The sequence below is a fragment of the Arctopsyche grandis genome, chromosome 9 (genome assembly GCF_051622035.1).
Source record: "Arctopsyche grandis isolate Sample6627 chromosome 9, ASM5162203v2, whole genome shotgun sequence".
Classification (NCBI taxonomy): Eukaryota; Metazoa; Arthropoda; class Insecta; order Trichoptera; family Hydropsychidae; genus Arctopsyche; species Arctopsyche grandis.
Window position 1 is genome coordinate 7,182,414 of NC_135363.1, and position 17,892 is coordinate 7,200,305.

Genomic DNA, 17,892 nt, shown 5'->3' on the forward strand with positions numbered 1-17,892 from the left:
TATTTGATTACGAAATTCAATGTATATTGAAACATTTGTTGGATTGCCTTTATGTCTGTACCCATCAAAAGTTTATCTTATATTGTAACATATGTAAATGGAGTATTCAATAAAAAAATCAATGATATCGTTTCATTTTATAATCAAAACACGGTTTGAATATGTACCCTTTTTAAATACACTCAATGACTCAATATCATGTGCTTTCAACTTTTATTCAAACGAGAATAAAATTTTCATTGATGAACTTCCAATCGCTTTCAAATATACAATGCCATACAAATACACAATGTCAATCTATTTTCAAGAAATATGTAGAATGACAGCGATATTCCACATTGTTATCAAAGCCATTTTTATTCCAACGTGTCGCTTAGAAAATTAAATTTCATTACACCTGTCACTATTGACGAAATTCTTCGCGTGAGTAATTGAAGTACCACATGTTTCACGACCGGTCGTGAGCAATTAAATTAAAATCTACAAACGTAAACAAACACATGTCGAACGATAACCGATCGGAGGCGATAATTTGGTTCAGTCGCGAACCGGTCGGGATTCGAACCGTTTCGAAAGGTCGAACTGTTAAACAACACAATGACTAAACGTCAAAAGTTCAAAACCACAAGTTAATTTCAAAAGTGCACGTACACGTGACCATACTTCATAATATTTGCCATGATAGATAGACGTTGTATGATCGATCGAAACGAACACGTGTAAAATTCAACAACCGATCTAACGACTTTTAACGCCATATACAGGGGTGAGGCAGATATATCTGACGACTTTTAAAATACGATAAAATATTAATAATACAATGTCACACACTAATATAAATATCAATAGTTACTACATAGCTTTCAAATCTATTTTAACAAGAAAAATTGAATGTGTAGTAGTATTCCTTTAATGTAAAAATGTTTAAAAGTGTACGTTTATACGCATTCGCCATTGCTTGATACTGCCAAGTGATTGCACTCTACAAACAGTACATACATACAGTATATTATAGTATAAAGATGAATGTTTATTTGCTACGCAAATCAACAGTTTTAAATTTTAAACTTTGGTGTTTAATTATTTTAATTAAAAAAGCTATATTTTTTTTCAACTTTCACATATGCGAGAAATTCAATAGAAGCGTTGTGTTGTAACACTGTTGAACAAATTTTACATTAAAAGCATAATGCTTCAAGTTCAAATTTGTATTGTAAATACAATGGTATATTATGTACTAACTGCTGATATTTTTTGTTGACTAAATATATTCAAGTTTAACTGTATTGCTTTATTTATAAATCATCAGGTTTTTCTGCCTCATCTCATATGTACCAATATATACCCAAGTGTTCGAAAATGCTGCAGAATTGCTTTCTGGGCCTGATCGCCCTATGTCAATTTACGACGGTCATCTGTGAGGTCTCCAACGACGGTTCCACGAGACCCTCGTTGGACATAAGTCAGGGTAAAATTGTGGGTAGGTCTCAAACCACCCTGGGGTCTGGAAAAGTCTTCCACTCGTTTCAGGGCATACCGTATGCGGAGCCGCCCGTGGACCAGTTGAGATTTATGGTGAGTTTATATTGAATTTCTGCATGGTATCGAGATTTATTTGCCATGATTAAGTGATTCTGGCGGAAGCATGCATAGTTTATATATGTATTGTAGTATAGGGGTGTTATTCAAGTATGGATGTGTTATGTGTGATTGCTTGCGTGCACACGTCTCGTTCGTGGCTGCCTTATATTGAATTGATCAGTTCGGCTTAGTTGAATTGGCACTTTGGAATATGCAAAATAGGTACTGGTCTAAGTTGGTAGAGATTCGGATAACGTCACGTAATTAGAATTTCTGGTAAATAAATCAATTGCATGTGTACATAAATACGTAATAGACGACTTCGAGTTAAGGGAAGTTGTGTGAAACTCGAATACACCTATACATATAGTAGTGTAAATCATAAAGACGTCAACATTCAGTATTCTAAAATTTTCTATATTAACTAGAATATATCCTTTATATAAGTGTCAAGGTTTCGTGAGTAGCTGTAATGTGATATTAACAGTTAAATTAAACTTCTTTATAGAGCTGTCAAATTTGAAAACATGTGGTTAATTGGGTTAAAGCGTGCAAATTAGTGCCGATCTCATTTCAAATTTATAATTAATGAAATTTGATCTGCCTATAGTGATTATTATGAGTGTATGATTGATGAGCAGGAGTACAGCGCCACTTCAGTGGTTGTGAACACCGAACATATAAAATATTTATAAATTGGCGCATTGTACTTTGGCGCAATGTAAACATGCACTTTATAAATTGGTAGTTTGAGTCTGATTTACCGCCATTAGAAATTGATGTTTTCAACTACATAGGGATTTGGATATACCATTAGGAATTGATTTTATTATTTTAGTCTTTAAAATTATTTTGAATGCGACTTTCTTTAGGAAACTTTTATGTAATTTGAAGATTTAAAAGTATTGATTTTAAACTTAACTTTTTTAAGAATATTATTGTTTATGCGAATATAATAGGTGTTAAAACTGGTACATTTCAGCCTCCAAAGCGACTTACCAACTGGGAAGGTGTATTGTTGGCAGATGACGATGGAAAAAAGTGTCCTCAAAAGGACGCGATATTCGATAGCACCCCTCACGGTCAAGAGGATTGTCTGGTGCTCAACGTTTACACCCCAATCGAGAATCTACAGACGGATAAAAGTAAACTGCCAGTCATGTTTTGGATACATGGAGGAGGATTCACATCAGGATCTGGAAGCACGGACTTCTTCGGTCCAGACAATTTTATGGAAGAGAACGTAGTCTTAGTTACGACGAACTACCGTTTGGGAGCACTTGGATTCCTAAACCTAGAAGACGATTTAGTCGCTGGCAATATGGGATTAAAGGACATAGTCATGGCTTTGAATTGGGTCAAAGACAATGTCGGATCATTCGGAGGAGATGGGAATCAAGTGACAATATTCGGAAACAATGCAGGTGGAGCAATAGTCTCGCTTCTGACCCACTCTCCCATGGCCAAAGGATTGTTCAGCAAAGCGATATGTCAAAGCGGAGTATATAAACTGCCCCAATTGTTCAACATAAAGCAAAGGCACAGAGCGTTCGTGCTAGCCAAAATGTTGAACAAAGATCCGACTGATTCCAAGTCCCTCTTAAGGATGTTCAATAAGTTGAGTGCTTTCGATTTCGTGAAAGGAGCTCCGAAGACTTTCGACAGCACCGAAGTGAGAGACGTGCAAAAAAACATTGTACCATTTGGACCATCGGTCGAGAGCGGCGTTAATGGCACTGAAGTTTTCCTATCGACCATTCCAGAAGACGTGAACGAGCTGCCCAATCCAAACATACCGATGATGTTCGGATTCAACTCCAAAGAGGCAATCGTTTATTTAAGATCCCTCATCAACAGCCCCGAAATACTCGACAAGTTGAATTACAACTTCCAGTTCTCGCTACCTTTCCGGGGGCTACAATTCCCTTACAACTCGGACGATTATATAAAGGTTGCTGAGGAAATAAGGAGGTTCTATTTCGAGGATGGGGTTATAGGCAACGGCACGCTGGATGGTTTCGTAAGTTATGCCAGCGATGAGATATTCTACCCCGTAGATAAGACGGTGAGCGAACATTTGCAGGTGTCCAAGGCACCAGTTTACTACTACAGGTTCTCGTACGAGGGCTCCCTTAACTTTTACAAAAGAGCGGTTTTGAACGATGCAGACAGCGTTTCTGGAGCGTCTAACGGCGACGAAATTTGCTATCTCTTCTTGTGCAAAAGGCTGAAACACGTTTACGACGAGCTCTATCTAAACGAGGAAGATGCCACGGACTTGAATGTATCCAGGCGAATGGTGCGCATGTGGGCAAACTTTGCCAAATTCGGGTGAGATGTTTTGTTTTAAACTTCGCGTAATTCGCAAAAGTGGTGCGAAATTTAAATAAAGTCGTCAATTTTACAATTGAATTGTTTCATCAAATTGTATACGATGGGTAGGCACTTTTTACTTAGCTATCCTGCTTGGTATGTGACGTTTGCAATAAGTGTGTGTCATATACATGTATGAACCTTTTAGTAAAAGTGTCATGACATAATGACTTGTATTTATATATTATTTTTCAATTTTAAGCATGTATGTATGTTTTCTTGATGTTCAGTCAAAACCGCGCTGATATAAGAGCGTGGCGTCAAAACCGCGAGAGACATAACAAAGCAAGACAAAACCGCGCAGCGACAAAATAGTGTACCGACAATGTCGCGCAAAAAACATTAAAACAATTAAAATGTTAATAGTCTTTGATCGTTGAAGAAATGATGGTTTGGTTAGGTCTGTAATTAACACGAAAAGTTTTTTTTTGTTTATTGAAAAGGACCGTCAAAATATGACAGTATTTATTTAAACTCTTTTAAAACTATAGTATTTAATTTTTCATAATCATATTTAAATCAATAAAATTTTATGACTAAAGGTCTATTCATATTGGCACAGCACAAACAGACAACTGCACCTACATAGCAGTCACATATGCGTCTATATATTTACATAGAATGTGCAAAATAACACTTTTCAAAGAATAGACCTTGATTCCAAAGTGTGCAATTTTTTTTGCACAAAACTGATAAATTTACATGTGGAGTATTTACAGAAACGCGGTAAAACGAATCATTTTTCAATTCTCCATAAAATATTTAATAAGTATATTTAAAAATGATGTATCTAATTGATATATTAATCACATATTTTATAAACTTTATATTTTTATATTTGATTTTATCATTTTAATTTTTGATCACCTACCTTGATTATAAATAAAAAAAATATTGAATTTTGAAAATGGAACGAACTGTGTGTTGCACTCGAATACCGAAAGTTAACTTTTAACTGCCAAATTTCATGGTTAAACAGCGCTTGCTTGACCAACTAACGTCACAAATCATATGATTGGTTGATTCAAATTGTCATACAATTCTCGCTATATAAAAATTTAACAAAAGCGATAAATTCATATGTGAATCAACCTCGCGCGATTTTGTCGGTACGCGTTTTTGTCGCTCTGTGGTTTTGTCTCATGCTGTTATTTATGTCTCGCGCGGCTTTGTCGCCGCGTTCTTATGTTGGAGCGATTATGTCGGCGCGTTTATGTCTCGCGTTCTTAAGTCGGGGTACCTTTTTCTTCGGGCTTTTAATACTGTTTATAATTTTTTATGCTTCCTTTACATTATTGTAAGAAAACATTAAATTATGAGACTTTAATTAAGAGACTTGTTGTACTCTTGGAAAATCAATATTGAAATATTTTATAAGGAACATGTATAATTTAATACATCATATGTATATAATCTAATGCATGTGTATATTTCAGAGATCCGACTCCTGAAAAAGAGGACGACCTTCTCGAGGGTCTGAAATGGCATCCAGCATCGTCAACCCGTCACGATTTTCTGGACATTGACAATAACTTTCAAATGGGACAACATCCAGGATCGCAAAACATCGCGTTTTGGGATAAAATATTCAACACCTATTCAAAACTTGAAAAAAGTGCTAACGTGAAAGTGGAATTGTAAACATTTTATATATGTATATATGTATAATACAATAACAATAATAATATTACAGTAGTTTGAAAAGCATGGTGACAAAAAGAACGGTCCATTTGGATTTGCATTCACTGCATAGTTGATGCAATATTTCATTCGAATGAACACGAGTTTTCATTGAACAAAACGAAAGTGAATATGATAGTAAATAAACAGTGTATAAACAAATCACTGGGATGATTTAAATATTAAATTTCAACTTGGAGCGATTATTATTCAATCCAATTATTTTAATGTAAATATTTGATCTCATATTAAATTAATTTCTATTTATTCAGGGAGCGTTTTTATTTTTGAATTTATAATACAAGCGAAATGTTTTTATGAATGTTATACCTATAAAGGCCGCGATGGCCAAATGGAGATAAAGCTAGAGGACTTCTCAAAGCGAGCCGGGGAATGTGGGGGCGAGTGAGACGCGATTGAACCGCGCAATTTGAGCCGAAAGGACGTTAAGAAGAAAATACTGAGGGAAATAAAAATATATATATATACGGAGACGGCAATCAAATTTAATTTATTCGAAACAATCCAATTTTCATAATGGCGACGGGTGCGTAGATAAGAACGCCAAGTCGAATTTTCTGGCCCAAGACGACCTAACATGTCGAACGGAAAATTAAAACGAATGTTCCGAGAGAAGTGCAACTTTGTTTTCTTTAAGAGTTTTGGATTTCAGACTGTAAAAGTACACCGTAATTAGATACGGTAAAAAAATTTGACAAACTGTAACTAAGCATTAAAGTTATTTTCATTAGGTATTAAATTACTAACTACAATTACACAGACATATAACAGTTGTAAAGTACAGAGTGTAATTATGCATAGAAGTATAATACCAAGATATTGTGAAAATATACATACAACATTCATAAAAAATTCGGATGTGACCAACCCACCACATTATCTTTATATTTGAGGAATATAAGAAAGTTGCAAAACAAAATTCAATAATTAAACATACATATATATATACGTTCACGTATACCGAATTTGTGAGCATTTTCGATACAAATTGAGTGCAAATGTAAGGAAACTTACACAAGACAAAATATCTACTTCCGGTTGTCGGATTTTGTTCAAACTTTTTTTATTACTTAAGATCACTATAAATATTATAGACGTTAAATATCAAGAAAATAAAAATAATTTAAAAGGTGAAAATATTATAATGAAATATTGTTGTCAAAAACATCACTTTTTCTGGTTTACGAATTCTGACTAAAATCTTATCAATTCTAAGTTAGTACATAAAGATTACAAACATAAATTTTCAGCTTGATACGTTGAGGGGTGTGGACAGAATCGTGGCTACAACATTTTTGACGAGGAAAAAACCCCAGTTCCGGTTTATAAAATTTTGTGATTTTTTTTTTATTTTCATTACATTGATACAATAATTATACTTGATTTTTTTTGTGAAGAGCACTCATGTTTAAGGGGTCGAAAAAAAATAGTGGAAGAAAAATCGAACAAGAGTAAACTGCCACTTCCGGTTGACGGATGGTTGCCAAATTTTATACATAGCTTGGTATTAAGCTTAATGTTTTAGATATGAAATTTCAGTTTAATAAACCGAAAGGTTTCTGAGAAAAACATAAGAACCTCGATTCTTTAGAGTAAAAGTACTTCTTCCTGTTATGCTAAAAATATTCAAAAAATATTAGGTTATAAAATTAACAATTTCTATTACATGTAAAAAAATTCAGTTCGATTTAGTTAGCGGTTTGGGAGATAATTGAATTCAAAAATTTAAGGAGAGGTACTTAAATATAAGGGGAGGTACCATTACCGGTTAATTTAAAAATTTCCGTGACCTATACTAAGTTTCAGTTCGATAGAATTAACGGTGTTCAAAAATATCCCCAAAATACACAGACACACATTTTTTCTAAATCATTAAAACGTGATCAGTTATCGATTCTGAGTTCGAATCAGTCAAAATCTCGAGTTCGAATCTATTGTTACTACGTACATACATATGTAGATAAACTAATAAAAATAAATTCCGCACTGACATCAATATGTAAACGGTAAAAAAATTTCGTTCAAAAGAGATTAGGTATTGTATGAAATTTTATATCCAAAAATGTACATATTTATATAATGATATTCTAATCTTGCCCTGCTTTCAAATTCGATCATGATAAATAGCGATTTATTACAGTCAGAATCACAGCATGACGCACGGCTACGGACAGCATCAATATCTATTCTTATAAATTTCATACAAAACATTCTTATAAATCTTTCACTAGTCATTTAGAGAGTTGTGCTAAAGGTACAATTTATGATTTACGACCTATCGATCGTCGTTTAAACTGAAGCTTCTCCGGTAGGGTTATGGCTTGCGTCCAACAAACTGAATCACATATCCATCGCGATATTTACATACACATATACATATATAAAAGAAAATAAATAAAATACAATAAATACACCGATACACTGGCGATATGTTCGCTTCCTCCCGAGACGTCATAATAAATAAAGGACGAATTAGGTCTCGGCGAGACGATCTCTTTCGCTACATAAACAAGACACTTTGCCGGCCGCGCTGGATGTGTGTAGCCGGAAGGAAAACTTATTGGATTTTCCTCAACTTTTCCTACAGTTTCCGCCCAGTTTTCTTTATTTTTTCCCCCAGGCCATTTTTACTACGGAGCGATTCGAATACGTACCTACATCGTGACCAGTGTACCGTTATATCTTACGATCAATATATGTATCTATGCACACACACTATCGATATGAAGATTTGTGGTATGTGCTTGGCCCAACAATGAACCAAGCCTGATCTGAATTTCAACCCAAAAAATATTTGAAAGATTCAAAATATTCTAGTTTAATTTTTTTAATATCAATTTTAAAACGCTTCGACTGATCATGTAAGTTGAATTCCTTAGGGTGAAAATACACTGAATAGTACGTATTTTTTATTATTATTTTTAGATACTTTTAAGCGTGCGAAAAAAACGCAGCACCATATATATGTTACACAGTCCCAAAAATCACCCCCTGGAGTGTTTTCGGTGATATTTTCTCCTTGTATATAATATATCCTTGCGTGACAGGGATCGATAACGGCGAATTACATATTTGAATAAATGCAGGAGAAACATGTCGGTTGCATATGGATATGCATACACGTGTGACCTCCCAATCATATGCATTCTGCACGTGCAACTACACCAGAATTTGGTTTGAGGTACACCCACTGTTTACGGTCGTGGAACACCCACTGTTTATGAGCCAGGAACGTGACGTCCTATATCACTCAGTGTGTTTTCGCCATAAAACTATTCCGCATCAATTTAAATGTATTGAATAATTAAATTCACATACATTTTTAGCCAGCAACATAGTTCGGTGGTTGCGTTAATGCCAACCACCGAGAGGTTGCCGATCGCGTGGGTTGATCTCAATTGAAAATAATTTATTCCGAATATTAACTGTAGTGCTGTTGGTCAGACTTTGATATTTGTGACTCCAAATCGATCGTTTCCTTTTAAAATTTGTCAATTTATCTGATTTCATTGTTGAAACGTTTCCAAGCAATATTGGTAACTTATTCTGTCTCGCGCAAATTCGAGTTTATAGCATCTCCAATTTGTTGATATATAAATATGCTACCCACTATTTGAATATGATTTCAAAATTTATATACCTACAAGTTTAAGAGCATAGATATCGCTCAGGGGCGGCTCTTTTAGCGGCATCTTGGGAAAATATAAAAAAATGGGTCCATCGGCTATGCCGCATTTTCCAATATTAAAAAATTTTATTTAAATTATTCTATTTTGAAGCTTATATAAATTTGCAAAATCTAATGGAATTTGTATGTATTTGTTTCAGAATTTGATCAGTCAAAAATTTAGTGAAATCGATGAATAAATAACAAAGCTATAGACGTCAAAACACTGTGCTAGCATTAATAGTCAAAAAATCCGACAATTTAATTTCGGTTTTAAGTTTGCATAAAAGTATTCAATAGATATTCGTTAATACAAAATTTTGTATGAGAGTTGATAAATGTATGAAAAAACTACATAATCATAGAAAATGGGTTCTATAAATGTCGGCTTGTTTAATTAAAGGATATCAAAACATTACATATAAGAAAAAAATAGAAAATTTCATTAAATGTACATGCATACATATAATATAGTATATAAATGCTATCAAATGTCAGAGAAAATGTACGTAGCAAAATAAAATAGCAATTGGATTTTGATTACGTGTTATATTATAGTGACCACGTACTATACGTATACGTGTACGTTGTGGATATGTGATCAATTCGATTACGGCTTCATCGGATGGGCAAATGGGATCGTGGACACATTACCACTATTATTATCATCGGTCTGATTATTTCCGAATATACTCTGCGGACGATATGCCTATTTTTATTACAAAAACGTACGTATATACGTATTTAGTATGACGAACGAGGTCGCTCTCAGGCGGATAGTCTTGAAAAGCGATCGAGAAAATTTCTCTCGGGTATTGAAAATTGCGGGATTAGTAGAGTAATTAGCCGGAAACGTGGGATGAAAGTCGATATAGAAAGGTATATGGAAATCGGTTGTAAAAATTCATCATTGAAATTATAATTGGATTGAGAAAAATCTAAGCCACTTACGGAACTTCAGGGATGAAAATTTTCAAAAGAAATTTATATATTATATAATACAAGGGATTCATAGAGCGTAGAAAAAGTTCTTGAAATGTGCTTATTTACACTGAGCAACAAAAAGAAAAATTAAAAAGAGCGGAGACAACCAATCTTTACTAAGATTGATCCACTAAATTTGAATATGATAATGATTTTTGTTGGTTAGTGATCATTTACGAGATATGAGCGTTTAAAAATACTCGCGATTTTTACAGTTTTTTGGTTTTGCAGTCTTTAACTCTCTAGTATTGATGAGGTCAAAGTAAGTATTGGAATCAATAGTCAGATGTTTTTTCTATTGATTGTGATTTTTTATTGTTTTAATATACTTATAACTAATTGTCTAGCGAATTTTAAAAGTCAAAAATATTTTTTTTTTTTACGGATTTTTTCTCCTTGCTATTTTGCGTTTATTTGGCCAGTTTTTTATTTCACCACGTTCAAAAGGATTGGTTTTCTATTACAATATTTTATTTTATGAAAATGTACTAACTCAATCGGTAATTGCGTTAGAAAGCGTTTGCGTTTTGTTAATTGCGTTTGACACATTAAATTGGGCATTAAATACTATTAAGGCTATCATAGATATCAAAAGAGAAAAAAGGGCTCTTTTTGAATGGAATAAAAGTTGAGATAGTATCAAAGACGACAGTCGTAGTGTAGACCGTCAACTTCACTTTCTGAAGTAGACATCTGTATTGTAAAAACTGCAGTGAAATGAAATCCAAATACCAGTAAAATGTTGACTCAGACTTTAAGAATATACATCAGACCGGAGCAAAAAACACGAATTTCGGATTTTCCCCGATGGACCGAGTGGAAAAACTTTCATTGTATCTAGGAAACGTTAAATGGAGCATATTCGAATCAAATAGAGAGAGATGTACTGGTTAATAGCAAGACACTCCAAATAAGACCTTTACTGCAAAAGATGCAGGCAGTTCTAATTTGCATAATGCATTATACATATATGTATATACCAGGCCATTATAAAGCAAGTATGGACGTAAGGCATACAAATGTGGGGGTGCAATAGGCAGTCCAATATCAAATACAATGCAAAGATGCCAAAACCAGTTTCTAAGGATCATCATAATAGACTGAGAGGTCGTTGTGTTCGATCCGGTGAGCATATCGCAATTGAAAATAATTTATTCTAAGTATAATATTTAATGCTGCTAGTCAGATTTGGATATTTGTTACTCCAAGTCAATCGTTTCTTATCAGTGTTTGCCAATTTATTTATTAACATATTAGCCACAGTGACATTTAAGAATACTCGAACGCGTCACTATGACCAGACATATTTTATTTATTTATTTTTACATATGTACATACATACATACATAGATATATACCAGGAAGGCTTGACTTAATCGCGGTTAGTTCACGGGATTGATCTTGGCGACCTCTTGGTTCTTAGTATCAACGCAAACACCAAGCCATACTGCTGGCTTTATACCGGAAAGGCTTGCTTAAAAGGTTAAGGACAACATATTGAAAAATACTAAGTTTAATTGAACACATATTATATATCTTGAAAAATTAAGCGATTTTAAATAACTTTAAGTAACCGCTTCAACAATGATCTCAGAAAAATTGGCAAGCTCTGATAGGAAACGATCGACTTGGAGTCACAAATATCCAAGTCTGACCAGCAGCATTAAAGATTATACTCAGAATAAATTCTTTTCAATCGCGGTTAGCTCATGGGATTGAACCTGGCGACCTCTCGGTGCTTAGTATCAACGCAACCACCGAACCATGGTGCTGGCTTTATACCAAAAAGGCTTGCTTAAAAGGTTAAGGACAACATATTGAAAAATACCAAGTTAAATCGAACACATATTATATATCTTGAAAAATAAGCGATTTTAAATAACTTAAACGTCACATGTCTCCGTCAATGTTTGTACCAAAAATGTTGTGGGTATAAATTAAATATTTCAATTTGTATTCTAGTCTTGATATGATCGTCGACAAATTCTCGCAGAGACACAACTTTGCGGCTAATTTCTAAAAGCGTTTCGTTGCAAAGGGGTTCATGTAAAATTTTGAACAAAGTGAAACACAGGCACTCGCTTTTATACGTAAACCTTTTGGAGCATGAATGGAGACACTTATATGAATTGAAACACTTAATCTAAAATTTGACGTTGAACCTTTTGAAACCACATACATATGTACGTAGTAGCTTCAAACTTTGGTTAAATTTACATATATAATACACGTGTCAACAGTAGCCTGCAGTACATATACATATATAACATAAATGACAAACTTACAAATGAAACTTCCAAAATATACATATACATATATAGTGTATAAATGTGTTTTGCTAAATAAATTTAGTACAAAGTATGGCATTATATATAAATAAAACTAATAACGTGGTTGCCTTCAATCCTTAAATCCTCCTGCTTATTACAAAGCTTAGCTCTACACAGTACGTTAATGGAAAATCATAAGCCATATTTACTGTGAGCATTGTTTACCCTAGAGGGAATTTCACACATTGATATAACGATCAGTTATTCGGAAAATGTTTAGGAGGAATTTGAGAAGATCCTCAATCATGCTTTGTACACAATACATACCAATGATAAAAGTGTTCGATTTGAATATTAACAGTGCGCTTTTTATTTGAATCCTTTTGTCTGGCTTATCGTCGAGATTGCGGAAAATTAATTTATGGACGATAACATCAGGACGATCGTAAAATGCTTCTGAATACAACTAGGACACCCTTTGTTGGGTCACGCAACGTGATAATCTTCTGAGAACGTAAATTTGAAGATGTAATCGATGTAATAGAGAAAGCGAAATAGTTTTCCATAAAACATTGCGTTGAAGGTTTTTTCTGGGAAATTCTGAAGAAGAATTACTACGTTATTATTTTATACTTAAATATTCGTAGAATGCAGAATACAGAATTCTGAAGATTCGACTATTGAGAAATCTGTGGATTATTCGACTTCTGAGAATTTTGAAGCCCAAGGCAGGTAAACCATGCCATGAATATAATCCATTACAATTTTTATATACATAGGTATAAATGTCCGTTTTTACTATCCAGAACTACATACATGTCAATAGTCCGGCACAACACTGCACGGAAACGACTAGTTATATTCATGCTATACAGCACCGCACGTTTACGGCATGTTTGTGCTTGTTTTTGGACGAGTGCAAGGCAAAATTGGCTTGCAAATATTACAACAGAGTCAGTATGACGTTTCAGTAAATATTTATATGCACATAGAAACACTTTTGTTAGTACGGCTGAGTAAGTTGCACTCGATAATATGACGTCACGTCATGGGTGAATATTTCCACAATGTCCAAAGAAAATCGGACTCTGCTTGATACGTCTCGGTGACATTTATTTTTAAATAGATATATACCAGGAAGGCTTGACAGGAAGACCCCAATGTGCCTTTTTAGAAGAAAACGAAATTAACAATTAATTAATCCATTGAGAAGAAGAAAACAGCCGGTAGGATGTTTTTTTTGCGAATTTTGAGGAACCGTTTCAACAATGATCAGATAAAATTGGAAAACTCTGATAACAAACGATCGACTTGGAGCACAAATATCCAAATTTAACCAGCAGTATATTAAAGATTATCCCGGGATCAAACTTAATAATCTCTTGGTGCTGAACATGAACACAACCACTGACCCATACTGCTGGCTCAGTACTTGCGTTCATATTTAGCATGTTTACATGTACTGCTGTATAATATGAATAGATATTGTCGGTTGCTTCTCTTTCGGACACGTCATTTAAGCATTACGAAACATATGAAGGTGTCCATATCATCATCACCATCATCATTTACAGACATTCACCATCTACTGCTGAATGAAGGCCTCTCCAACACGCTTCCACTCGTCTTTGTTTTGCGCCACACTCATCCATCTCACTCCAAACATTTTCCTAATTTCGTCCATCCATCTTCCCTGCGGTCTTCCTTTTATTCTTTTGCATTCTCTCGGGTACCATTCAAGCACTTCTTTTGTCCACCATTCGTCCATTCTTCTAGCCACGTGCCCCGCCCATTGCCATTTAAATCTCTTTACTCTATCCACTATGTCCACTACCCTTGTCATACTTCTCACCCAGGTGTTCCGCTTCCTGTCTTTCCTCGTTATGCCAAGAATACAGCGTTCCATACTAGTTTGAGTGTATTGGACTTTGTGTAGCTTCTTGGCGTTCAGTGTCCAAGTTTCACATTCATACGTCATCACTGGCAAAACGCATTGATCGAAGTACTAAATGATATGTTTCCAGCTTGAGCTATGCTGGTATAAACGAACCTTAATATGAAACTATGAAATTTGGTTTTTCAAATTTATTTTGTCAATATGACGACGGAATTTCTTACGTAAGTATATTTTGTTTTCATTTTGTCTTCTCAAAGACTAATTTAAGATATTTGACTTTTGATACGCTTGTTCTACATACATACATACATACAATGTTGCTAGAGACTCTACGAGAAACGTTTGCCTACAAATTTCCAGGTGAACAACCACCTTATAATTCAGTTCGAAACTACAATTCAAACTGCAATATACATACATACATATATACTTCATCAGGTAACATGCAGAAGCATTTCGTATATTAAATCCTTTGAACAGACAGACATTTATTAGTACATGGAAACTACTCACATATTATAATATACAAAATGAAGAGCATCTCCTCAGTGAGGGAAAATCTCGAATCGATTAAATCCGCGGGTTATTTCCGCTCAATTTAAATTATCATGCAGATTTTACAACTAAGCGACGTCACTCAAATCAAGTTGAAAGTTGACGACGAGGGGGCGTCGCGACTGTGCAAACTTTGTTCCAATTCGATCGGATACGTATGCAAATTGCGTACGAAAAGTTACGCGCGAGACTTCATAATAAGGGTGGGTGGCCGCGGGCAAATCGTTTAAAATCAACGGTCTCGTATCTAAAACCCACAAAAGTGTGTATCTGTATGTAACGCGACCGATTTCCATACCAAGTTTACAGCTGAAGTCCCATCAAAATCATGATGCACGGCGAACATGACGAACAAGACGAACAAGACGAATAAGTATAGCGAGAATGAAGAATATGCCCAGGAAACGAATCTATATATACATATATATATGTATATATATATATATATATATATATATATATATATATATATATATATATATATATATATATATATATATATATATATAATTGAATGTCTGTGTGTGTGTCTCGAATAGGCTCCTAAACCACTGAACCGATTACGATGAAACTTTCAGGATTTGTTGTATGTATGTTCTGGAAGATTACTGTGAAAAAAACGGGAGAAAACCTCTTAATAATAATATTGGTAATTACGATTTTACTGACGCGAAAGTAAAGCTTGACAGGAAGACGGGTTTGGTGCAAACGATCGACAAGCGCCAGACAGACTGAAACACAGATTAACTGGATGGCTGCTTTAAGCGCAATTATCTACTTCACGAATGATAGATTGCACATCAGATGACGAGTGACCTTTCGATGTGCACAGATGCAATTATTAAAATGGTAATTATTAAAATTGAGTTGGATCTTTCTGGCGAGTTTAATAAGGCAAAATTCGGAACTAAAGTATCAGAAGCACATAACGTAAAACAGGGCAGGTATGTCGGGACTTCGGGTAGATTTCGCTTAGTGTAAGTGCGAACAGTGCGCACGCATAAGGTACACGTGTCGTTAATCTGTGGTTCAGTCTGTCTGGCGTTTGTCGATCGCTTGCACCGCATCGCAGGAAGACCCATAGGTAAAGCTTGACAGGAAGATGAAGGTGTCCATATCATCATCATCATCATAATTTTTCTATATGTTTAAAACTATCTAAAAAAAACCACGTCCCACATCCCACGCTGTGTGATTTCGCCACAAGTGTAGCGAGTATAGTAAAAAAGGCAAGCACGGCGAACAAACCAAGCACGACGAATAAGGCGAACACGACGAACAGGGTGAACGCGATGAACAAGTCGAACACGAAATGCACGACACGCATACAATGTTTTGCGTTTAACAATATTTGGACGAATTGTACTGGTGGCTTGTAGAATTCGTTTATTCTGCTTTTCCGAGATTCTGGACATATCGAATTAAAATAAGTGATAACAATTTGTGAATGTTGATTTAAACAGAAAGTGTTTTTGGAAGTGCAAAATTTGACTTCCGCCACTTTCAAATATAACGGCCTATATACATAAATATAGAAAGCCGTCTTATTTGGCAAAAGAGCAGAAGATAAAAAAAAATTTAACGAAATCCGGTTGGGAATCACTGCTATATATGTACATATGTATACATACGATGAAACAACAATTGGATTGGATTGGTTTGGACCACGTATTTTGTCGATTCGTTTGCATTTTTAATCCAATCTGGGTGTTGGGTAAATATAATCCTAGTCAAATGTGTGCATTGATAATTGAAACCATTTTAAAACCGAGTGTAATCAACGTGTTTGTGATTTTAAACAATTAATTTATATTTTTAATTCTGATTGCACACATTCATAGATAAGTTTATGTAAAAACAATACAATGAAAACCGAGCAGAATACAGCTCTGACGATATTGCATTCGACTATGCAAATATTTTGCAATTCGCATATGCACAGTTATGCATTCATGACAGCTACTCTCAACTTTTTGCTATTTTATACAGAATTTTCGTTTTAATATGTGAAATCTGAAAACGAATCTTTGATCATTTATACATATATCAGTTACTATATAAATATACTAGTGGTTTTACCCGGCTTCTCTCGGTATTTGTAATATAAACCGCTTAAACATGACATCTAATAGTAAACATTTTATGAAATTTATTTGAATAGTTTTATTTTATATAAATTTATTTTAATACTCATTTGTTTTTTTTTATTAAATTGACTCTCACGAAATATATACTCTTTCGAAATTATATGTATACCAGAATCCGAAGAGAAATCGGATAGGGCTTCGTGCATATATGTACATATGTAACCAATGTTACATACATATATGCTAAGTCTCGTTCGAAATTATATATTTGATATTTGTTTATCTTTATTTCATGATGCTCCAACTTGGACCAAAATTTATTAATTACAGTAGGTATATAGATCTTTCATTTAAATCATCACATCAAATGTATACGTAATATCGAGTATTCGAACCAATGATTTACATATGTTATTGAATCGTAAATACATATGCAAGTGAACTAAAATTCAATACAAATTCAATTGATAGTTTGCTTTGTGATAATTTGATCGATATTGAAACAGGTGTAAAAATTTCGATTTGAATTTATGTCGTTCCGTTCTTTTATGAATATTTTATCATTCAATCCAACAAAAAGACTGAATGACACGTATCATAGTTGGGCCAATATAACTTGGCCTGAATGCTGTGTGAATTATGTATTGAAATCGTGCAATGTTTGGTGACCGTTTTGTTCGGACATTGAATGTGATGTTTTTGACTTGAAAACAATGCTAATTGCTGAAAAGTGAGTGGGAAGATCTTTGATGTGTACGCTTTGTTTTTCGCGTCGCG

General features: G+C 34.3%; 2 protein-coding genes and 1 long non-coding RNA gene across 6 annotated transcripts in view; 2 read left to right on the plus strand and 1 right to left on the minus strand.

The window, feature by feature from the left end:
* The window catches only part of Ptp36E (protein tyrosine phosphatase 36E), a 305,940-nt gene that overhangs the window by 120,427 nt on the left and 167,621 nt on the right, over positions 1-17,892 (minus strand). The gene's annotated exons all lie outside the window — the stretch shown is intronic.
* Positions 1-17,892, plus strand: part of LOC143917161 (uncharacterized) — a 198,709-nt gene that overhangs the window by 105,589 nt on the left and 75,228 nt on the right. The gene's annotated exons all lie outside the window — the stretch shown is intronic.
* Positions 391-7,029, plus strand: LOC143917371 (esterase E4-like). The gene is made up of 4 exons (XM_077438860.1): positions 391-766; positions 1,310-1,575; positions 2,564-3,912; positions 5,391-7,029. Exons 2-4 carry the CDS (start codon positions 1,330-1,332, stop codon positions 5,593-5,595), a joined length of 1,800 nt encoding a protein of 599 aa, XP_077294986.1. The 5' UTR covers positions 391-766; positions 1,310-1,329; the 3' UTR covers positions 5,596-7,029.

Bases quoted from the DNA above. Each gene is read 5' to 3' on its own strand.
- LOC143917371 (XM_077438860.1), top strand. From the start codon at position 1,330: ATGTACCAATATATACCCAAGTGTTCGAAAATGCTGCAGAATTGCTTT. The intron at 1,576-2,563 runs GTGAGTTTATAT...GGTACATTTCAG, and splicing joins TGGACCAGTTGAGATTTATG to CCTCCAAAGCGACTTACCAA. The intron at 3,913-5,390 runs GTGAGATGTTTT...TGTATATTTCAG, and splicing joins GCAAACTTTGCCAAATTCGG to AGATCCGACTCCTGAAAAAG.